The 24,522-nt window shown below is 39.1% G+C and overlaps 1 protein-coding gene across 3 annotated transcripts in view; it reads right to left on the reverse strand.

The window, feature by feature from the left end:
- STAU2 (staufen double-stranded RNA binding protein 2) overlaps positions 1-24,522 on the reverse strand; it is a 183,957-nt gene that overhangs the window by 72,505 nt on the left and 86,930 nt on the right. For all 3 annotated transcript variants that reach the window (XM_086740933.1, XM_086740934.1, XM_086740932.1), the window contains exon 12: positions 16,330-16,637. In XM_086740933.1, coding sequence (XP_086597059.1) covers positions 16,330-16,637 — 308 coding nt within the window. The remainder of the gene's footprint in view (positions 1-16,329; positions 16,638-24,522) is intronic.

Below are 24,522 nucleotides of genomic sequence, written 5' to 3' on the forward strand. Positions count from 1 at the left end.
GCTCCTTGCAGGGGGGTTGGACTAGATGGCCTTTAAAGGTCCCTTCCAACCCTGACAATTCTATGCTTCTATTCTAATTTTTTCCACAAGCACATGCCATAAATTTACTCACGCATGTATGCCTTCATGTTCGATATTCTCACGAGATGCAACTGTATACCCTTTGCACAGACTGCTTCAGTCAGGAACAAGATGTATGGAATGAGTATGTATAGAGGGGTACTACGAACTGGCATATGTATATAGAAATGTATGCAAAGGTCTGAAACTATTTGACAACTATGTTGAAATTTGCCCCTTGATTTTAATATTTTAAATTACTGAAGAGATGCAAATGTTTTGATGGACATTTATAGCTTCACATAAAGGAAGATATAAGATGAATGTTTACAATGTTACAACTGAATGTAGAATGGCATAGCCAAAATTCTCAACATTATATGTTATTTTATAAAGGAAAAACTAATTTACACTGCATAAAACTGCATGAGAAATTACACTTAAGGTTACTTCTATCGTAATGTTACTCCAAAAGCAGGAAATTTCCCATTGCTTTCATATTTATATAAAGACGTCTCTGAATCTAGCTTTACTATAATACCCTTCCCTATGTGCAAGTTTCCTGATAGAAACTGTAAACATTTTGCATGATTTGTCTTGCAATAAGCTACTTTAACACACTGAATCAATATGCAATTTCAGACAATGGCCACAGTTAATCTGCATAAATTATTCTGTTGATACAGTGTTGTAGCTTCAAGCACGAGGTAGTCTGCTGGTCTTCACCGGGCACTTCTGAATTTGAACATCTGTCCCTTTGGATGAAGAAGGGCTATGGTTTACTCATTCACAGCTGAGGAAGGTGAGAGACCTGTTATACTACTACTTTATAGTTACGTTTAACTATAAAATACTAAATTACTGTTAGAAAAGAGCTAACTGTGCACTAACAAGGGACTGAGGGGAGTGAAAATAAAGGCTCCTATTTTCACACACTGCTGCTTAGATGTTCACAGTTTGAAATGCAACTTCTGTCTGGCCAAACACTTTCTTTCTTGAACATTTATTAACTTAAAAAAAATAATATGAATTACCAAAAGAAAGAAGTCATCTGTGACACTGGAGTTCATGTTTCCAAACCCAAAACTATCCCGAGTCAAAGCATCAGCAGGAGTCTTAGAATGCTAGACAGAAATAAACTAGGTAATAAAATGCCATTATGTTCAGCAATGCACAAATCTTCTGGATTGACAAGCCTGGACTATTCCGTTAGAACAAAGGATGGTATTCCTTTAAATCTGCTCCTTAAAGGGAAAGCATCCAATTTAGTCCTCAATTTACAGAATAATTTCCATGATTTTACATATATTGCTCTGGATTCACAGCAAAAAGCAAACTAGAACGGGCTCAAAAATCAGATGTGAAAATAGTAATTTTGACTTGGACAAAATAAATACTTTTCTTCCTTTGACTTCCTGGTGAAATGTTCGTCTTTTCCATAGTGGTCTTACTCTTTCTGTTGCTTATCTACAGCTAGTCATGTGATCTACTAAAAAATTTTAAACAATCTTGTTTGAGCTCAAACTCCATTTCACGCATATTTATTGCTGAAGAAATACTCCTGGCACAAAAAATAAATTACATATACTTGCTTTTCTCAACCCTTTTCTCCAAGCCAATTTTAGGACCTTGCACAATATAGTATTCTAGCACTTAAAAGCGTGAATCCTTGTATTCTCCACAGAGCTTTCCTAACAAATAACAGATTAGTCTTTTCAGACATGGAGTAGCATGACAGAGATTCCGAATACCACTCTGCATTCTTACAACCTGCTTTACAATTCCAGATATGTTATTTGTGAGAGTAGAACAGAAGTACAGTAAAATAAAAAACCACAAAATTGGGGAAAAAATTCCAATTGTATGAACAAAGTAACTTTATCATAAGTTGAAGCATAGATACAAAACCCGAGATGGATGAAAAAAAAATTGTCCCAGATGAAAAACTAAGACATACAATAAAAAATAAAAAAAAAAATTCAGAAAAAAAGCATTGAGTCAAACTGTTTCCTGCAATGTTGGAGTTCCTTGATGTAGTGCGATTACTAAATATAGTATTTTACTAATCTCAGCAGGGAGCTGGCTAACTGCATGCCCGTCAGATGTTTTTAATGGTCACCCCCTGTGGAACAAATCTAAGGAGCGCATGAAAAACACCCACATTTTAAAAAGCCCCCTTGCTAGATCATTAAGGAAAGATAAAGGCCTGTACATTCAGATGTGATATATAACACAATCATTGTGTCAAGAAAACATATGTTTGATTAGCACGCCTCAGGTTCATCAATCGCTGTGTCTGCTTCACAGCAGTGGGCAATGTTTCCACCGTAGCTACTGCACGGAAGGGTAAAGACATCCAGTAGCTTATAGACTGACAGGTCAGCAGTAAATCTTGAGCTATCGCAACGTGCTCCCCTCTAAAGAGTTTGAATAGCAGCTGTATCGTAGCCTTAAATCTTCATTAAAATATAGTCCTAGGGTTCAGACTAAGAAATAAGCCATTATTGTACCATAAATATGTAACAACAAGCAGTCTAAAGGCATTGTCACAGGTTCTGTGGCAGTATTTTACAAACCTGACTACAGCAAGGCAGACACTTGACATCGGTAAAAACATGCAAAGTACAAACAAGAGTGGAAAAATCTTCCTTGATACAGTTCCCAAGGAGAATATATAAAATATCTGCTAAATGCAAAACAAGTTTATCATCTAAGCCAAAGAAGCTTGTACATCCTTTTTTTAAAATGCTATTTATATATGCTCTGAATTCAGAGGTCCTGTTTCAGAGATGCAGGAGATCTGGCAAATTTGGCAATATATTATGCTCAGTCAAGCAAGGGAGATCCAGCTCCATCCTAGCTCTGTGATGTTTGGTTCTAATAAAGAGAAAATTAGCTAACACTGTTGCTTTCCCAGTAGTGTACAGGATAATCAGTACAGTAAGGTGCTTTTTGGTTACCTTCTTCCATCTGTTAAACCTTAACCTAGGTACGTATTTATAAAGAAAGTGTTCCTGTGGAGCACATGCAGAGCGAGCAACCATATTTTCTTCAATGGATGGCATTCAAGGGTGCAAAGAGACCTGTTTATCTGATAGGGAACCTGAAATCAGGAGATGGGACATGGCTTTCTATAAAATATCACAGTTATGTTTAAAAGTATCTTGCTACGCTGTTCACTTCCTCTACTCTATAACTAAGATGTGTTATTTTGTAGACATAGTAAAGAGTAGTTTGACTACAGTGATCTAAAACACTCTATACAATCTCCCCCTTCAAAAATGAATAAGAAAAACATTATTAAAATATTTAATTAATTATTCAGAAATCAAGCCACTGCAAAGCACTATGAAATTATTTAAGTTACACCTAACATGGTTTTTGCAGAAACAACTTGTCTGCCTCTGATCCATTCACCCATAATCATTTAGGTAAATACTGCATTTTCAGGGAGAGGAGCTGAAATTCATTTTATAATTCACAGTCAAAGGAAATATGAAAAACTGGCAACCCTGGGGTCTCCCATTTTCATCACATGGCCTAAAAAAAGGAGCGAGGTGAGGGAACTAACACAGCACACAGAGGACGAGCATGGTACGGAGCACTCGTGGAGGAGCCTGTGTCTCGGGTGTCATCCTGAACAACTGGCTAAAGGGAGGAAGGAACTTGTTAGTTTGCAGAAAGAAAATAATTTGGGTTTCAAATCGTCTTCTAGCAAAAGCATCAATGGAAGTATGTTTTCATGAACACTCCTTTTCCTTAAGACTGTCACTGGAGTGAAGAGTAAAGCAAGCATAACTATTCTCTACAAGCGGCACGTGAAAGCCCCAAATGCTGCATTAATGAAGAGGGAACAGGATCACTGTGAAATTGAGAGTATATCACTGGCTGCCTGAGTTTGCTGAAAAGTCTGATGCTGATACAGACACTGGTTTTGTGCACTAACTTAGATATAGGGCAGGATGTGGAAAGAACCACTCACCTTTAATTAAAACAAGAAACAATCATTTAACTTCTGAAAGTTATCCTGCTTCACTGTGCTCCCAATTCTAAATGACACTGAAGGAGATGACAGCAAAAAAAAACAAAAAACAAAAAACAAAAATAACAAAAAAAAACACAAAAAAAACCTCTGAAGGCCTTGGCTTCAAGTCACAGTGAGAGGAATAAACTGTAACTCCTTTATTTCCTTCTTTTTCACCTTTACTTGTTGCTTCTCTTTTTAACGATTTTTGCCTGAGAGCTGAGCTCCCTTATTACAATTAAAGCTCAGTCTCAGTCTGCTATGAATTCACCATCACACCTTCACTTCTTTGCCAGCTGAAACTTCCAGTCTTTCAAAGTTTTGGCCAAGGTCCGTAGCTAAGTTATCAAGTCATGTTAGGATTTACTCAGAAAGATTTTGGCAGGGAATGTGGCCCAGTGCCTTTAGTGCTGGCTGCAGTATTTTGAGAGATCCTGACAGCTTTTAAACTTTTGCATATGTAAACCCCCTAAATTCTAAAATTGGTTATGAAAATTTAATTCACATTTTTTTCCATGGACCAAGTTACATGCAGGGCTATGTGGGAGGACTTTAACGGTTATTTGCAAGATGCCAAGGAGAAAAGCTAAAAGGTTACCAGGGTGACATCCACACCACACCTGGGGATCCAAGCAACACCACCAGCCAGTTATTCTCTATTTACCTGCTTTCCTTTTAGAAACTGAAACAAAAAAAAAAAAAGCACCTGGCTGTTTCTGGAGGCAAGAAGAGCAAAACTTCAGCAGTACTTGAATAAAAAGCTTTTTTTCCTTGTCAGAGGGAGGGAAGTAAGGATGGCCAGAATAGAAGAGAGCTACTTGAAGTAAATTTCTGGCCAGAAGTCAGGTAGTTGGAGACCTCGTGTCAGAAAATTTACTGCCCCTTGTAGCTAGATTTGCATTTGTTTTCCTAATTCTGCATGCTCTTAAATTAATTCAGAAACATTCTTCCTACAGCAAATATTACCTCCTGCAGTATACTCTCTGCCTGAATAGCCTAGGTTTCCAAACTTACATATCTTTTCTTACAGAAATTGGTATGAGAATGAACCTTACGGCTGGCTTTTTGGCAAAACTTTTACCACTGTTTTGACTTTCTTTGCAGTCAAAAGCAGGGTAGTATGGACTAGATGGTCTATAGTCAGCAGAAACACTTCTGAAACAAATGGAAACTAATAAAATCACTTATTGTAGATCACTCTGGGTCACTGCCATCAGCTGTGGTACTGCCTAACTTTCTCTCTGAAGTTCGATTAAAAAACCTTATAAAACAGCATACAATGAAGTCCAGGAGCTTTGATTTTTACATGAAGCTCTCTCAAGAACAATTCTTGCTATCAGCTTGCTCTGTTTTCTGTCTCCCTCTATTTCATATTCCCAACGTGTTTTCTTACTTTTGGCTGGTCATGTATAAATTAGGCTTTGGAGACCATGAAACCCTTACCCGCATAACACAGCCATTTGATTTCAAGCTGATTTTCAGTGTAGTAGGACACCTGAAAGTTTCTGAGAGCCAGGCAAGGACTCCCTGTTAGCAGGTTGCCTCATGTTGTGCAAATCACAGATGCCACTAAAATTATCAATAAAATCCTTGCTGACCCACTGCCTTGCTTGGGGGAAACTTCTTTCCCTGTTCATCTGTGTTACCTTTACAACAAAAATAGTAGCTGTCTTGAATAAACAGGCAAGTTTTGTAGCAAATAACCTGATAAAAAAAAAAGGTGTAAGTTTTCTTCAGAGCACAAAGACAGTAACCTCACATAGATAAAAGGAGTTCTCCTATTTACTAACTTCTGCCCAGTGGTACTCAACTGTAGCGATACCAAGTGAAGCATAGAAAGGTGTATGGGTTTTGGCTGTGGTGGAGCTTATTTTCTTCATAGCAGCTTGTGTGGTGCTTCTCATGCCACCCCACCAGCAAGTAGGCTGGAGGTAGGCAAGAAGTTGAGGGGACATAGCCAGGACAGCTGACCCCAACCGACCAAAGGGATATTCCATACCATATGACATCGTGCTCAGCAATAAAAACTGGGGAAGATGGAGGAAGTTGGAATGTTCAGAGTCATGGTGTCTGTCTTCCCAAGGCTGCAGTGCAGACCTCAGGGTGCAGGAAGTACCTGGACCTTTGTCCTGGGGAGGGACAGGTGGCAGCCCTGCCTGCAGAAGGTGTGCCCAGGTTGAGGAGCTCCTGCAGTGGGGTGGCTGAGCTGCAGGAGGTGGTGAGAAAGCTGCATAGCATCAGGGAGGCTGAGGAGTTAGCTGGTTCCAAGCGCAGCCTACGGACAAACAGCCAAAATCTCCCCCACAGCACACACAGAAGAATGGAAGCTTGCAATGGCAAGGACCAGCAGGAGGAAGAGACTTCCCCTGAAACCTTCTGCAAGGGAGCTTGCAGAACTGCTTCACCACTCTGCAGACCAAAGAGGAAAGACCCAGTACATCAGGAGAGATGCTGGAGCTGAGAGCAAGGCAGCCCAATCTGCTCCCAGTATAACGACCAGTGCAACTAAGAGAAGGTGACAGGTGGTAGTAGTAGGTGACTCTCTCCTGAGAGGTACGGAAGCACTCATTTGCCGACCTGACGCACTCTCTGGAGAGATGTGCTGCCTACTGGTGGCTCATATCAGGGATGTCACCGAGAGACTACCAAGCCTCATACACCTCACTGACTATTATCCACTGGTGTTGTTTCACACGAGCACCAGTGACACAGCCAGGAGCAGATCTGAAAACTATCAAGACAGATTACAGAGCCCTGGGAGCAATGCTAGAGGACTCTGGAGCACAGGTATTGTTTCCATCAATCCTCCCAGTCAAAGGGAAGGGGTCTGAAAGGGCCAGTCTAATCTGGTGAATCAATGAATGGTTCCAGGACTGGTGCCACGGGCAGGGGTTTGGCTACTTAGACCATGCGACTCGCTTTGAGAAACATGGTGTACTGGGGGCTGATGAGGTCCATGTGTCGGAGAAGGGGAAGAGCATCTTTGGTCACAGGCTCACCTCGCTAATGAAGAGGGCTTTAAAATAATGTTGCCAGGGGAGGGGAACCTCAATCCATCCCACTCCTACCAGTTTGATGCCAGTGCCAGCAACGGATGCCCACAGCCTGCGGAAGGATCATAGGTCAGGAGGAGAGCATGTGAATTCCGGCTGCTCCAGCCAGCAAGTCGGCTTCATTGGGGCTCAGCTAAAATGCCTCTGTGCTAACGCACATAGCGCAGGGAATAAACAAGAAGAGTTAGAGACGTGTGCACGCCTGCAGGGCTATGACCTTATTGGCATCACAGAGACGTGGTGGGATGGCTCCTACGACTGGGCAGTTGGAATGGAGGGATATGTGGTCTTTAGGAAGGACAGGCAGGGTAGATGAGGAGGAGGCATTGCCCTTTATGTCAACGACCAGCTGGAGTGCATGGAGCTCTGCCTGGGGATGGATGAAGAGCTGACAGAGAGCTTATAGGTCAGGATTAAAGGGAGGGCAGGAACAGGTGACTTTATAGTGGAAGTCTGCTACAAGCCACCCTACCAGGAAGACTGAGAGAATGAGGCCCTCTATGGACAGATAGGAGCAGCCTCACACTCACAAGCCCTGGTTCTCATGGGGACTTCACCATCAGGGTAGTTGAAGACATGGGGAACTACAGGTTCAGTCAGTCTCACCTGTGTGCCTGGCAAGATCATGGAGCAGATCCTCCTGGAAACTATGCTAAGGCACATGGAAAATAAGGAGGTGATTTGGGACAGCAAATATGGCTTCACTAAGGGCAAATCATGCCTGACAAATTTGGTGGCCTTCTATGACAAGGTTACAGCATTGGTGGGTAAGGGACAACCAACTGATGTCATCTACTTGGACTTGTGCAAAGCATTTGACACTGTCTCGCACAACATCCTTCTCTCTAAACTGCAGAGACATGGATTTGACAGATGGACCGCTCAGTGGATAAGGAATTGGCTAGATGGCCGCACTCAGAGAGTGGTAGTCAACGGCTCAATGTCCAAGTGTAGATGAGTGGCGTTCCTCAGTGGTTGGGATTGGCCCTGTTTAACATCTTTGTTGGCAACACAGACATAGACATAAGAGCATACAGTGTGCCCTTAGCAAGTTCACCAATGACACCAAGCTGTGTGGTGCAGCTGACACAGTGGAGGGGAGGGATGCCATCCAGAGGGACCTTGACAGGCTGGAGAGGTGGGCCCATGCAAACCTCATGAAGTTCAACAAGGCCAAGTGCAAGGTTGTGCAAAATGGTCAGGGCAATTCCAAGCACAAATACAGGCTGGGCAAAGAATTAATTGCAACCAGCCCTGAAAAGAAGGATTTGGGAGTACTAGTGGACGAGAAGATTAACAGGAGCTGGCAGTATATGTGTGCAGCCCAGAAAGCCAACCAGCTTATAAGAAAGATGGGGAGAAACTTTTTAGCAGGGCCTGTTGTGATAGGATGAGGGGTAATGGTTTTAAACTAAAAGAGGGTAGATTTAGACTGGACATAAGGAAGAAGTTTTTTATGATGAGGGTGGTGAAGCACTGGAACAGGTTGCCCAGAGAGGTGGTTGATGCCCCATCCTTGGAAACACTCAAGGCCAGGTTGGAAGAGGTTATGAGCAACCTGATCTAGTTGAAGATGTCCCTGCTCCTTGCAGCGAGGTTGGGCTAGATGGCCTTTAAGGTTCCTTCCAACCCAATCTATTTTATGATTCGATGATTCTATAACCATTGTGTGACAAAGCCCTGCTTTCCCAGAGATGGCTGAACATCTGTCTGCCAATGGGAAGCAGTGCATGAATCCCTATTTTGCTTTGCTTGCACACTCAGCTTTTGTCTTTATCTCAACCTATGAGTTTTCTCTTTCTTGCCCTTCTGATTCTTCCCCTCTTCACACTAAGGAGGAGAGACCAAGCAGCTGTGTGGGGCTTAAGCTGCCCACGAGTTTTAAGTCACAGCAAAAGTCTGTAGGAATCTGAAGATCAGGCAGTAGCATGGTAATCAGCTGAAGTGCAAACTTCACGTTAGAAAAAAAAAAGTATCCAGAAGAGACAGAAACTGAGATAATGAGGACTTTGCCAACCGTTTCTACAGGTGTTTATGCTCCCTGTGAGTAACAGAAAAACATTGCTGTTGAGATTACTGTACTGGACACTGAGCATGGCATAGTACAGACACTCAGGAAGAGAACGCTCTTTCGCAAAAGGCCAGATGTAATTACTTTCAGTGATGATAAAGCCCAACATCATTCCACATGTCATTGTACAGAAACCGATGTGACCAGTGAGCAGGTATAGGGCTAGTAAACTTGACTACAACCCAAGGCACCAGGACAGGAACCAGATGTCCAATTCCACACCTTGTTTTGCAGAAGCAGGTATTGATAACACACGGCAACACAGTCACTCTTGAGGTACTTCAAGGGGTTTAATGAAAACTTATTTTTAACAATAAATTACTGCTGAGTGTTAACATTAAAGTGAATCAGCTGATTACAGAACCCTATGGGTCTGATTGTACACTACTATTTTACAACAGTTTCACTAATATTTGCAGTCTGGTCAGTCCTGCTGGGAAAGAAGTCTTCAATGCTTTAGGGGGCTGGGGTAGATGCACAGTTATATACACAGAATTATAAAGGGGGGTTGACCCCAAATCTGGATGAAGTAATATTTGCTTCAACAGCCTTATTTCAAAAGTATTCTCTAACATTATTCTACAAACTTTTTCATTTTTTTTAATACCCTGATCTTTCCTGATCTTTGGAGGTAAGATCTTCTTCGAATAAGCATTTATATAAAACCAGTTTGCTGACAGAGCATTCAAATCTGTTTCACATTAATGATGTCAGGAAGCCTGATGTTATAATTTCAAAAGCTTCCTTTAATTATTGTGCAGTTTTTCTAATTTGAATGAGTAATGAGACTTTCGTCCTCCACTGAACTAGCCCATTTGCTGGGATCCCAGTCCCAAGCTGACACAAACCTTTCTGCAGCCAACGCATTAAAGGACAGAACAGTATCACTTGGGTTTACATGGGTTTAGCATTTGCTATACTCTCCTTCATTGGCTTTAGCTGGAGATGTGCTAAAACATGCCTTTTGATTCATTCATCTGCAGGGAACTTTGAAAATACACTCTCTCTGACAACTAACTCTATAATGACAACTATATTCATTACAATAGATTCAGTACCTAGAACCCTTCCCCCTAAAACACGGTAAAATTTTACTTTTATTTTCCCCCTCAAAAGTGACTTGAGGAAATCTGAGGAAAATCACATCATCCATTCACGACTCATAAGAGATGGTTTGGTTTTTGTCCCATTTACCACAGCTCAGCTCCATTTCACCCCTAAATAACAATCACTTGAACACAATCACCATAAACCAAATAAACTTCTAACTACAACTTTTGTAGTGGAGTCTCAATAGATAACTACTGAGGAAGAGAGGAGGTGAATGACATAGTGGGGGCCACTTTAAGCAAAGCAGTGAGCCATGAGAAAGGCTGAAAGAAGAAAAGAGAAGTTGCTGCTTTCCATCCTGAGAGCAGAATGGAAATGAAAACAACAACCAAAAAATGAAGATCATCTGTTGTAAAAACTGAGCCAGGACATTTGGGATGGGAAGGTAGTCTATAGTCCATCAGAGACCCAGAGACAGAAAATGCCCACTGATTTTCTGGGAAACTACGGAAACTTCATTTTAATGTGCTGCTTCAAAGCCCTCTGTTGAAGCTTCCACCTCCACCACAGCACTCCTGTTGGTCTGTTTTCATTTCCTCCCATTGGCCTCCTCAGCAGGGAGATTCTGCTGAGAATGAGATGTGATACTGAGTGCTTCTCAGAATGCTTTCACCTTACTTCTATCACAAGAACAATTTAAAAAGTCTCCTAATGCCCTTCACTGTAGCTATTTGAATCTGGAGTCAATGGGGAATGCTTAGGGTTTTTTTCCTGCTTGTTTTTCTCCCTAACCTTGCAATCTGTACCAATGAATTTTTGCAATTTTCAAAGCTAATTCAGAGGTTTGTGTTCTGCCAGAGCTCAAAAGACTGGTAAATGTCTTTCTGTAGCAGCCTTCTCCTTCTTATTTATCATGGCTTTTTTTGTGAATGTGACAAGTTTATGGAAAATTTTGACGTGCAGTCCTGTTGCTCAAATCCATAACTGGTACATCACTCTGTTGCCTTCAGAGATACAATTTGTACAAGTTAAATGATCTGGCCTTAGTTTTCCAGTCCTAAGTTATACTGAAGATCATAAAAAAGAAATATCCTGGTATGCTGGCAAAAAAAAATGATGAAACTTCCACTGGAAAAAGTCCTGCTTGCTGTGGGAAGAGAAAAAGATAGACTGAAAAGGGATAAGATGTTGCTTTCACTGAGGTAAAAACCAGCTTCAGAGGTAAGAAAGAAGGAGGGAAATAGCTAATGTCAAGACTCCCAGGGAGCTCTTGCAAATTAACTATGCATATTTCACCAGGTCATGTAACGAACAAGAACTCACGAAAGGAAAGCTGCTTCCATCTAGTGAAGTTCAATGAATTTTAATTTAACTAAGTAAGCAACATTTCTTAATTGTGATCTGCTTTGGAAAAGAGCTTTTGTATTGAAACGGTTATTTCATCCATCATCAACGAGTTGGCATACTTGAACACAAAGTGTTAATGAAGGAAGAGAAAGGCAATTGCATCAAATTTCAACATGTAAATGTTGTGATGCTAATAATTTATATTTCAATTATTTTATTTAGGCTTATGCCTGAATCCCTCACTCATTCCTTTTTGTATTAAAAATTTCCACTGAACTCAAATCTGATTTTCATTACTGTATCTAGGAGATTTGCTGTACAAAGGGTATTGGGCCCAAACTCTTTATCATTAAAAAAACCAAGAACTCTTTTAACTATCATGAACACTGTCAGCAAGTTCTGACAGCAAATTTAATACTGGTCAGAGAGAAAGAGAACCTGGGTAAAAGCAGAGTTGGGATTCACAAACCTTCGCAAACTCAGATGGGCCGGATGTAAAGGTCACCCACCGTCCTTTACTTGGGAAGCGAGGCACCAGTTCTGTGGTGCTGTGCTCACTAGCAGCTGCAGCTAAAACTGAGAGAGACCAGGAAATGTCCACAGCATGGCCTAAGCTATGACCAACGGCCATTTCAGACACTACGCTGAGTCTGAAGAAGCCAGACTTGCCCCTTTTTGCTCTTCCTGTCAGTGGCTACATCCCTCAGCAAAAGCAGCAAGTAGACACTGAGGAAAGCAATGTTATCACTCACACCAGAATGACAACTCACAGCACATGAGGACACATCTGCATCAGACAACAGCACAGAGTAGAAGTCTCAAAGGGATGACTTAATTCAGGGAATGAGTTCACAGCGTGGGGCAACAGCCCAAATCTGCAAAACACTATGTAGGGTGCCCATGCTTACAAGTGAACTGGAAGTCAGGTACCTAATCTGCACAGGTGTTTATGAAAATCCCAAGAAGCATCTACCTTTTTAAATGATTTTACACTTCTAAATTACTTGCTATTAGCATCCATAGTGCCTATGAGAATTTTTGAAAATAGTATTTAGGTGCTTTTTAAAATTTTGACCTGCTCCATTAAATATTTGCAAAACTATAGCTCTTTCCTTGAAATTCACTGAGGGTTGAATTTCCCTGAAATTTTCCTCACGTACGTATCTCAGTAGTGAGATCCAAGCACTCCTAGACTGATTTCCAAATCCAACTTCCAACAAAGCAAAACGAGTGTTTGTTTTGTTTAAAGCCACTGTAGGGAAAGGTTTGAGCTCAGCGTGAACCCTCGTACAAAGTGTGGAAATTTAGTTTGGGCCCACCTCTGCTGACAATTCAAAACCACGTGCTGAAATGTAGGGGCCACAAGTAAACCTGACTCTAGACGATGCAGCAGGACTTCCCCTGTGTGGGCAGTCACTCAGAAATGTACGCCTTTGCTACTGGTTGGGGAAATAAGAAACACTTAGAAATGTCCAACAACAAAACATTTAAATCTATCACAATGTACAGAATGGAACAGTTAGCCACTAAACAAATGCGGAGGGAGGGAAAAAAAAAAAGATATAAATTGTGTAACCATCACAATCAAAGGAATGTAGAAAACTATATATAGAAAATGACAGAAAACATGTAGAAACTGTATCCTCTGTGAGGTTTTATAATGTAGCCACTATGGAAAAAAAAAATAAGATCTCTAAATCCTGCCAATGCAGCAAGCCAAGTGTGGCTGCAGGCATGCACTGGGACTGACTGCGGGCACTCAATCATGGCTTTTTAAATTTTATGATCTTTGCTTCATGGAAACTCCCAGGGGAATTTCCTACTGGACTACCTGCAACTTGTGTTTTGCCTCAGTAAAAACTCGAGGCTCAAATTATTCATGTGTAAATAGCTTCTCTAAATGTTTCCATTTAAACAAACTCTCTGCATAATTGACTCCACTTAAACAGTCAGCAAAAATAACTGTAACTTTCCTAATCTAGTTACAAAACAATGGCCAAAATACCACATAGTCACTTAAAAATAACAATCTTACCAAAGCTGAATTTTCCTTTAAACAATCTCTGGGCAAAGTCTGCAAAACAATTAACTGGTAGATCGTATTCATAAATACAAAGCAAGCACTAAAAATGCTTTATTCAGAGTTTGTAAAGGCTTGCTTGAAGTATTTGTGTTTAATTATCACTGGTAATTTGAAGCCTGAGCCTTGAAAGTATCCAAGCTAAACACCTGTTTTTCAGTGACACTGAGCTGCTGCTTATCAGTTACAAATATCTCTAGAATAATAAGCCATAAAACATAAAAATGTAATTTTTTTAGTACTTTTCCATACATTGGTCCCAATAACTCTTAATATTAAGGGCTTACAATAGAACATGGCTGAGATCATATACAAACAGTTTAGAAGAATTTAAATTAAATAACCACATTTTAAAGACGTGTCCTCTGCAGCTAAAGAAATTCAAAAAACCCATTCAAATAAGCAAATAACATGTTTTTACATTTACAAATGAAACACCATATGAGCATTTATTGATTTTTTTAAAAATTCAAAAATACATTGTAACAGAACAGAATGTATATGTTCTTTAATGAAAGACAAAACTATGGTTATCATCCGGACCAGAATACAAATACATGCTAACAATTTAAAAATCTTTTTGGGTCATTCAGGAAACATGAAACAAGCTAGCTGTTTGCAAATGCAGTAGTATTCTACTTAGTAAATATGCCTGAGAAAGTTAACCTGTAAAGAAATCGGCTTTTAAACTCTTACAAGACAAAGAGCTTTCTAGGCTTGAAATGGTGAAGAGACCTGTGATATGCACCTGACAGGCCACCGAGCCATTTCCCACAGAGATTCTGTTCACTGCTCCACCTCGGCTCAGCCACCCAACAGTGGCAGAGTTTCACATCAATACCAGGCTTATGCCTGTGAGGTGTTAAAAAGCACGCTAAGGTGATGTAAAACCACCAGTTACATACACAGCGGATGGATATCGATAATCAACACGCTACCAAACTCTACCAAATTCCTTGGTTTGTACCAGGGCCAAGTAAAAAGTAGTAGTCTAGTTTACAGATGAAACAGATTATATTTTTTGGCTCGAGGTAAGACCCTTTAAAAACAATTTCTACATAAGCATCTAGAATCAAAGCATGAAAAAAAAAAAAACAGGACAAACACAACTAATCATTTTACAGTAACCACATACTGTAGGCAAGAAGGAATCAAAACAGTAACATATATTGTGCATCGGATCTACGAAAATAAAGTGTTACTAGTAGACACAAGCAATCTGACAAGATGTGAAAGTGAGCAGTGAAAACTTCACGGATTGAATTTCTTTTCATCGGAATTCATCTGCTTCTACTGCAGGCAGGTAACAAATAGAACTCAGGAAAACTGAGTTCCTAGTAGCAGCTTAACTCTACTACAGTGAGGCTTAGAATTTTACCGTTTCTTGCATTAAAAGATGTTCAAACTAACGAATAAAAAATGACATTTTAAAAACGAAGATCAAAAGAAAGCTGAATGTCCATTTTATACAGAAACAGTGTAAGGTCAAATCCACAACTGGTGATATCTGATGTAGGCAAATGTAATTTAACTATGCTGCTTATGCCAACAGAACATCTGACACTATTTCTAGAATTCTAGCAGCCTCTTTTAAATAACTTCCAACAACTGCATATTTTGTAAATGACACTGGTTTGGATGAAAAAAAAAAAAATCAGGCATGCAAAAATTCTAACAGAAACATCCAATTTCCAGAATTTGCTTCCATGATCAAATTACATATGCTCAAACATACAAAATCAACTTTTCAAGTGAAACAAATTCACAACTCTGAAAAGGAAAAAAAACCTCAACCAAACAAAAATCTACGACAGGAAAAATGATATTTCTACATAGCTGATCCTAAGCTCCAATGGTGCAACACAGTAAAATGTGCTACTCTCCATATACACATGTAATTTAGCATGTAATGGTGATTGGAAAGAGGTTTCTTTTCCCCAGCTTCTACACTACAGAAATGACTGGATGTTCTACAGAGGCTGTCACTGTCCTGTAAAATGCAGGGTATGTGCCATTGCTGGATACAGGTCATCAGTGCTGAAGGACTCATGCGCTGACTCAGCATGGTACATCTTACATTCTCTAGTACTGACCGTGATGTCAAAAACATTCTGCATTGCTCTGACTCCAGGTCTGCTCCCAGGCTGCACCTTCTGAACAAAACTTTGTTCTACATGTTACAACTAAGAGGTGCAGGGTGGGAAGCAGAGTAACGGCTTTAACGACCCGGCCCAGACGACAAACGCAAAGTTAAGGTGGTGCGTCAGTACCTTCTGGACCAGAGCTGAAGAGAGAAACCAACACCAGAGCAGTATGTAAAGATTCTAATGCCAAGAGGTGAAGACAGACTTTAAAAGAAGTGCAAGTAAAAAAGCATAATTTAAGCCTGTAATTATTTAAGCAGAATAAACAGAGGAGAGAAAGATGGCCTGCAGTAAGGTGAATGGAAGGCAGAGCAAAAAAGAGAAGGAGGGACACGTATATTGGTGCAGGGTTATATCTCCTGGACCCAGAAACTGCCTTGGACACCAGCTAATTTTACAAGATAAGTTACATGCATGCCCACATTCAAGAGGGCAAGAGTGAAACCTTGATGGCAATGCTATGATTCTGGCTGAAGAGCTTCATTTTCCCCCTCCCATACCTGAAAGCCTTGAATCCTTGCCAAATACTCCAGCTGTTTTGAAGGCTGCACTGCAGAACTGGGGGAAGCAGGAGATATTCCTTTGAGACCTATGGCTTCAGCAGTTGGGGACGTTCCATTCATGAGAAGTTCCCTGGCAATTGTAGCTGTGCTATTTGTTGTAGGGGATATGCTGAAGAAAGAGCTAGAAGTCTGGCTCATTTCTTTGGACGACAAATAGCTTACAGTGGCACCAGGGGCTGATTTGTTGCGGCTTGCTTCCATCTCTTGATAAACGTCAGGAGAGAGATGTAGTATTCCCTTTGGTGCTGGAAGTAAAAGCAAAGATCATTCTTATTACTCTAGAAGGGGTTCAACATGTAGACTATTTTCATTAACATACTTTGCAGTGTTAGACAAAGGAAGCATTTAAAAGCAGTATCATTTTTCCACAGTAAGTGTAAATGATTTATACTTTACTATAATTGCTTTAGAAACAAAGCAGATCTGAAGTGTCCCTCTTCTTCCTCTTCCCCGACTCTTTTTAAGAAGGTACAAACCTGGCCTTTAAAACCGTGGCTAGCGCAGAATACACAACATGAACAAATAAGGTTCGGAGATCTACAAACCACGAGGAACAGCTGCTACTTCAAAATACAGGCACAATCGTTATTTCACTACAACCTTCTGCCTCCTCCCTGATACAATAATTTAAGCTGTTATTTCACAAACAGTTTAGACTAGCCCATGTCAGCACTGTTGCCACCAGAAGTTGTTCTCTTCTCTCCCACCTACAGCTGCTGTTTGTACTCTCCAACTGCTCTGTCGCTTGCGCCAGCACCAGCACCTGTAGGACCACGCAGCGATGCTCATGAGAATGAGCTGTTGGAGGCAAAAAGAAGGGCAGGACGGCTTCCTGCGGTAGCGGCACTGCCTCAAGTGCTGGCTTAAAGTGTTTGCTGACTTACAACGGCAGCCTGTGCTTAAATAACCTTAACTTGACCTGCGGCCACATAGTTAATGTACTAATGACTCTTACGTGACTGACTGCTCTCCAATGAAGAGGACTTTAGTTATTTATTAATTTATCCGTGTATATGGCATCCTATAGCTCGCAAATACGTACCTGCCTTGGACACATTTACACGGAACAAGGAAAGCATATGCATGTCATCATTAACATCAATAGCAGTTAGAGTAAATAAAAATATCTTAATTTATGTGAATTACTTTTAAATATTTCCAGTGGCATGTAAATTAGGGATAATTTGTCTACATTTAAAAATTTTAAATATATTTTCAGAAAACATCTCAAATCTAAACCTGCTTGAAAACAGGACTGCATACTTGATCAGTTTTGCTGATATTCCTGTCCATGGAAATGTGCAGAATTAAGGTTGAAGTTTGCTTATTTTCATATACAATGAAGCATTTGTTGGAAATGTGAGTACTCAGCTTGCTGATATAAAATGAAAACCTCTTTCTTATTATGAATAAATTGAAAAATGAGGTTGACGTGTGTAATTTTATATTAATATTATATTAATTTTTATATTAATAGCATACTTTAATCTTCTAGCATATATCTGAGAATAACATGGGTGAATCTGAGCCATATGGCCATATGGCATTATGATAAACCTGTTTGATAACTGACACAGTAATCCCAAGAGAAATCAAAGGGTTCAATGCTTAATTCATTTGCAGTACATATTAAATTCATCTCAGAATGCAGAATAAATTCAAAGAGGAAAAGAAAATTAATTTCCAGTTTCACAGAGAGGATTCCGCTAATTCTAGTAGTGCAAGTAGTATTTTTAAACAAAATGTCTACCACAAGGAGAAGACTCAAAAAATACTACCAGTAATTAATATCCTCATTTTCAACTACATGGGGAAAATTGAACTTCCTCACTGCTGACTTAGCAAACTGCTTACAGGTGAATCTTTTAATCGATTTACTTATGCATTTGACTTTTCAATTAATATTGCTTTCAGAGAGTTAGAACATCAGCTTATACCATCCACAAAGACATTTCGGTAATTCACCTGACTGCTCTCCCCTGTACCTTCGTGGGGATGGGGAACCTGGCTGGACCCTGAACTCTAATGCTAGACATGTTCTTCTCAGTCTTAACAACCGGTCCAAAGCCAGTGCATCATGCACTGAACTCTAGAACTGAACACAAATTCAAGACAGTGCTACTGGGAAAGATGGAGGACTGGGTCCCTAAAATTTCTTTTTCTCCATTTGGGACAATTTAGAACATAATCTTATAGATAACAACAACTGTGTAAACATGCAGCATTATATTATAGCACATAATCACTATAGGATGTGATTCTATACCCCTTTTCTTAGGCTATAAGCTCCAAGGCCTATCACTGCTCATATTTGTAGATAGTCTGATACAAGAGATAACATGAATGAAAATTAAAATAGATAATACAGATATAATACAGAGACAGATATAGATACAGGTGTTGATAATACAGATATTGATACAGATATTGATTGTTAGGTACCAAACTCAAACAGCAGCAATAATATTGAGTGGCAGGTGTTCACCACCTCCTAACAGCTGCCCTCTGTAAATCTGATTTCCTACAAATATCTGAAAAATAGAAATGAAAATTGAACAAAAGGTAAAACAATATACTTGTTTAAAAATAATATGCTATTACCCCCCCCAATCAATTTTAGGAAAACACAGTACAACATTAACTTAAAAAAAAGTTTTTAAAAGTTTAAAACAAAGTGCAGTGCTGCAGATGTCTGTTCCATTGATGTAATATTACTTAAAACAAACATTTTACATGCTTTCTCAGCCATTTCACTGTTTTTACATGATCCACCCAAATATCTAACTGCTGTCTGGAACAATGGTTTGGAATACTTCCAGATTACTAATCTTTCTAAATGTTAAAATAACTAATACGCAGCATATGATGAATAAAAAGATATTGAGCAGAGTATAGCAAATGCTCCTAAAGTACTGACTTTAATGGTGATGTTAAATTAATAATAGTACTTTTACACTTATGCAACACCTTTCTGCTAAAGACTTCAAAGTGCTTTACAAGCAATAATTAATTTAAATCATACATTGGCTCTGAGAGGCAGATATTATATTACTATCATTGATTATCTCTGGAAACAAAGTAATGTAATATTCCAGACATTACATTAATATAGTTGCAAGCTATTAACTTTTTATATTCAGGGCCTCTGTTTTATGAAGCTTCTTACAAACTTGTTTTAAAAAGCCAATAAAACTTGGTCTATTTGAAAACTTTTATCAAGCATATATTGATTGTAATTCATTATAATTTTAATGCATTATTGAGGATTTTTTAAACATAATTCCTCACTGCTGTCTGGTTCAACTCTGTTGAATTGTAGAAGAGTGTATATATATATAATAGTTTAGTTACAGTAGGAAAGATGTTATCACAAGACAAGGACTATGACATCAAGAGAGGAATAAATGTAAGAACAAAAGAACTCTTCAGAAATTATGTTAATTAGTCTTCAAACAAGCACTTTAAGAAAAAACATGGGAGAAAGAAATACTATCCTCTAACATCTTTTTGCATGGCAGGAGAACATCTCTAGGTCAGTATTTTCATATTTCTGTTAGTCTTTCAGCTAAAAAAAAATGGATTTTTGTGTTCCCTAAATATTTATTCCATACTAACTTCACCATACTCAAAAGGTAGCATCGTAATTATTGGGAGTCACAGGATCTATAATAATATAGACCAACAACATTGCACCTTCTACTGGACGTAACTTAGAGGTTCATTCATGAAACATGTTAAAATAATTTCCATTTATTTATATTATTTAAACCTGTGGGCAAATGTGCTATGAAAATATGCAGGCTGGCTATGCAATGTAATCACTAACATTTGAAAAACACGTCTTTTTCATTCTTAGTAGTAATTGTTCGCAGTCTCTCAGAATCTTCTGAAGTCTCTGAAAACTCCACACCAAAGACTTCTCTTACCTAAGAAGAAATTTCTTCATCTTCCATTGTCTACTTTTACTGTCACTTACTAAACAACTGCAAAACAGTTTAGATGCCAAGGCAAATGTTCAACTATTCTTCATAAGTCTTCCCCTTGAAGTGTACTCTCGAAGCTTTGATCCCATTTCACTTCACTGCAGTAGTAGTAGAGACAGTCTCCAAAAATCTGTTGGGAGTGGTGTTATTTTCATCCCTGACTCTTTCTCTATAGGGTCCCCTTGCCTGGGGAGACAGGGTGCCCTTTACTGGGAAGACAGGAGGATCTTTCTATAAAAAAGGTCCCCCACTGTCTGGACTTTCACTCCTGGAGTTCACGGAAAACAAAACCAACCATCAGAGGGACTTTCTGTGTGAGGAATGGAATGATGAAGGAGAGCAACTGACAGTATTGCCAAATGAGCCTCAATGTAATAAGATGCCACAAAAATTGAATTTGTTGATGCAAGGACAGTGACAATTTACCCCACAGTAGTGGGCTACTAAGTTAAGAAATGTTCAGAGTGATGACAGCTTTGCCTGCACATTCGCAAGTATTAGTGTCTATACTGGTACCACTGGTGTCCCATTTTCAATTTTCTACTTCTGTCAGGAAGATCAGAAAAAATGAAAAGTTGAGATTTTGATTTTATGATTCAATTCCAAAAGATGATGTACAGAATCAGGCTTGGATTGTCAATGCACATATATACCAGTGCTAATTTTCTCTCTTTTCTACATGACCAACACTGTAGGGATACTCTTTCTCTGCCTTCACTCAATGACTTCTCCTGGTTCAAGGTCACTCATTGACTTTTTGTGTTTCAAGGACACTTGATCTAAATCACAACTTCATTCTTTCTTGGAGAATCACAATTTTCTCCTGGGCTCTTACCTGTCCTACAGGAAAGCTATACTTGTTGGTGCACCAGAAGCAGTGTCAGCTGGTGTATGACTTCTCCTGACACCCCTGAACAGCACATGTTCTTCCCTGCAGTACAACCAGTGACATGGGGCACAAGCATGAAGAGAAAAACTTTCATGTCTTGTGTAACGATGCAAAGGAAACCATGATATGATTCTATACATGACATACCCATACATTAAGTTTAACATCCTGATATTTTAAATAACCTATCACTGGATGAAGAAAAGATTGCTCATAAAGAGATAATAAGTATTTTTGGAACTGAATAAAGTACTCAGTACCTAATAATTAAAAAGTTTTCTTTCAGATTATGCTACTCATATTCACATTGAATAAAGCCTTCTTACACTGTGTCACATAAAATATGTGGCAAAATCTTGTAGTAAGGCATTAAGCAGGAAAAGCTAGACCCAGATCTAATCCTGACTTCACTATTATGTAAATCAAAATGGACAAAACCTTAAGAAGCATGGAGGACTTTTACATGCGGTAATTCCTCCATAGAACTGGCAGGTTCTCAACATGCCCTAGAATACAGCCCATTACAAATCCACTGAGAGCAAAAAAAGAGAATTTACAAAACCAAGTAACTATTTCAATAACAAGACTGAAATATGTAAATATTATAATAAAAAGAAATAGTCATTTATACTCCACTTGCTGTAAAAGTCTATTTATACACTAGAATATTTTCAAATTTTGTTTTATTACCTCAGTAGGAACTCAGAAAACGTCAGTCAAACAACTGAATAGGCAAACAGTATGGCCATTATGTTCTCAGTAATAGTCTGCACACAATCTTGGCGTGAAATACGAAGGCGCAATCATTACCTACTTAACACAGCTATCTGTGGTATTTCTAAGTCACCAGCTACTGCAATATTCAGACATGAAAAAATGTTTTGTCATTACACAACGTCCTTCAATCAAAAGACCTTGTCTACACGACCTTAAACAAACTGATGCTTGATGTTGATGTCACTCATTAAAATATTAGTTTATTTAACCTTAAAATAACCATGACACTTAAGTAAACACTATTTAGTTCTTCGCAAAGTCAGGTCTTGATATCCTTAATTTCACTGGAACATTTTCAGTACAGCCAAAAAGGATACTTAAGTCTCACAGGAGACTTAAATTGTATACATTTCTGTAACATTTGGTGTTAACTCATGTGAGAAAAGTCCTTTGAAATCTCCCACAGCTCTACTCCTGCTTGGGAACATTAAGATTTTTGTAAAAATAAGACTTAATGTTTGCAGTGGGGAATTTCTACAGGATGTTCTATGAAATACTCCAATAGACAGATGAAACACCGACACCATTATTTTTACATGATAATTTCTGCATCATAAGTTTCCAACAATATATCAGGGCACCAGATAACCTAAGATTAAGGTGAAGCAGATTCTGAAAAGAACCAATCTAAATGCAGAAGGAAGGACAGTATTCTTATCAGTAAAGAGGTTCAGCAAATTTGGAGCAAGAGGAAATCAAGCTAGTGAGGTGACAGATCAAGGATCAAGGTGCTTGTAAAAGCTGCAAGAAAATTATTTTTGAGGGGGGAAAGCAATTAGGAGAGTGCCTAAGTGCAACTGGAGGTGACCTGTGCAGGCAAAACTATTAACAGATTAAGAGGGGAATGAGAATTGTGATGATGCAAACAAAGGCGTGACCCACACGTAGAAGAGATGAGAGAACGAGCAAGTCTACTAGTCAAGGACAGAGAGGTTGCTGAAGCTAAGAAGGTCAAGGGAGACATCCACAAGCACAGCATAGGTATGACTGAAGATTAAATCAGAGGAGGAGAAAGCAGTGGGGGAGCGGAAGTCACAGGGATATGTTTGATGTAAAGGAAAGAGGATGGAGGAGAGAATGGAGAATTAAGTCTTGGTTCTGACAGCAATAAAGCTTCAATTCAAGGGCTTCAATTCTTCAAGGACATTATTATCCTAGACTAAGGGTGAGGTACATGGTGCATTCCAGGCTGGGAGGAGAGGAGTAGGAAAAGGAGAAAAGACTTCAGAAAAGTGAAATATTTAGAGAAACACAGTATTGAGGTTAATTGTGTGATACTGCTCTGCTTGCTTGGCTGAAAACAGAAATCCAAATGTAGATAATTTGCAGAATTTCATTATCAAATTTGAATTTTAAAGTTGACATTAAAAAAAGAGCTCTGTGTTGCTATTCATACACAGGTGGTTTTTTTTCAAAGGAACAGAATAGCAACCTTGAACAAATGTAATTCATATAGGAATTTTAGGGGATCAGGAACAGCAAACGGAGAATTTCTCTGAAATGATCTCTACCCACAGAGTTGGCTATCTAATGTCATGGTGGCTGTTCTTTCTTTATACATAAAGACCTTAATGGTTAAGCAGTCTCCTAGAAAGCTGACTTGGGTTCCTTCTCAGCCTGAGGGCATCCAAACCACAATCCTCACAGCCCAAGTGTCTGTTTCTTACATATGCACTATCCATACTACTTAAGACACACGCAGCAGGTTGCTTGCAACATTTGTTCGGGTTTTTTTTTCCTGTATCTAAAATATGAAGATAATATTTGTAAACCAGCCAGGGAACACTAGAATATGTATCTGCACCTTCAGTCACAAGTGCTTTAATCAACAGACATATTACAAAATCAGGATTCTTTTAGATCACTCCTCTGTGGATTTCTTGCATTTTGACAGCATCTGATTTTTTATTTTCTGTCTGCAAATCATAATGATATTAGATACACATCTCCAAAAGTCATCTGCCATTATCCAGATTACTTTTCACCCCATGAGAAGGAGAGTTCTCATGAAGAAGGTGAAGAAGGAAAGTTCTCATGGTGAAGAAGGAAATGGAACCGAATTCTCTCAACTTTCTGGATGCATGTTTAAAAGAGTAAGTACTTCAGGAATACACATTATACTCTAAACTCAGCAAAGAAAGCATCACATCTGAAGATGCAAAACCTGTAGTACTTTAAGCACCTAACTGAGCACCTCAAAAGGGGAAAAGTGGAAAAGAAAAGGACCAATTGCAGTTGTGGTCTTACACACCTGAGTTGTGCCCAAATCCCACTTACACACAAAATGTTAATTTGGATCTTGTCACTAGTTCTCAAAACAGCAAGGGAAAAATAACCACACTCCCTTCTCTGTTTTGTTAATATTAGATGTTTTTCAATATTAGGTGTTTTAGGAGTTTTTTTCAACTATTTCAGAAAATAAGTGCAAGTTGTATTTAATTGGTATTATTCTGGATAAATTATTATCTCATTCTCATTGCT

Source organism: Chlamydotis macqueenii, chromosome 2, assembly GCF_036417535.1.
Source record: "Chlamydotis macqueenii isolate bChlMac1 chromosome 2, bChlMac1.mat, whole genome shotgun sequence".
In the NCBI taxonomy this organism is placed as follows: domain Eukaryota; kingdom Metazoa; phylum Chordata; class Aves; order Otidiformes; family Otididae; genus Chlamydotis; species Chlamydotis macqueenii.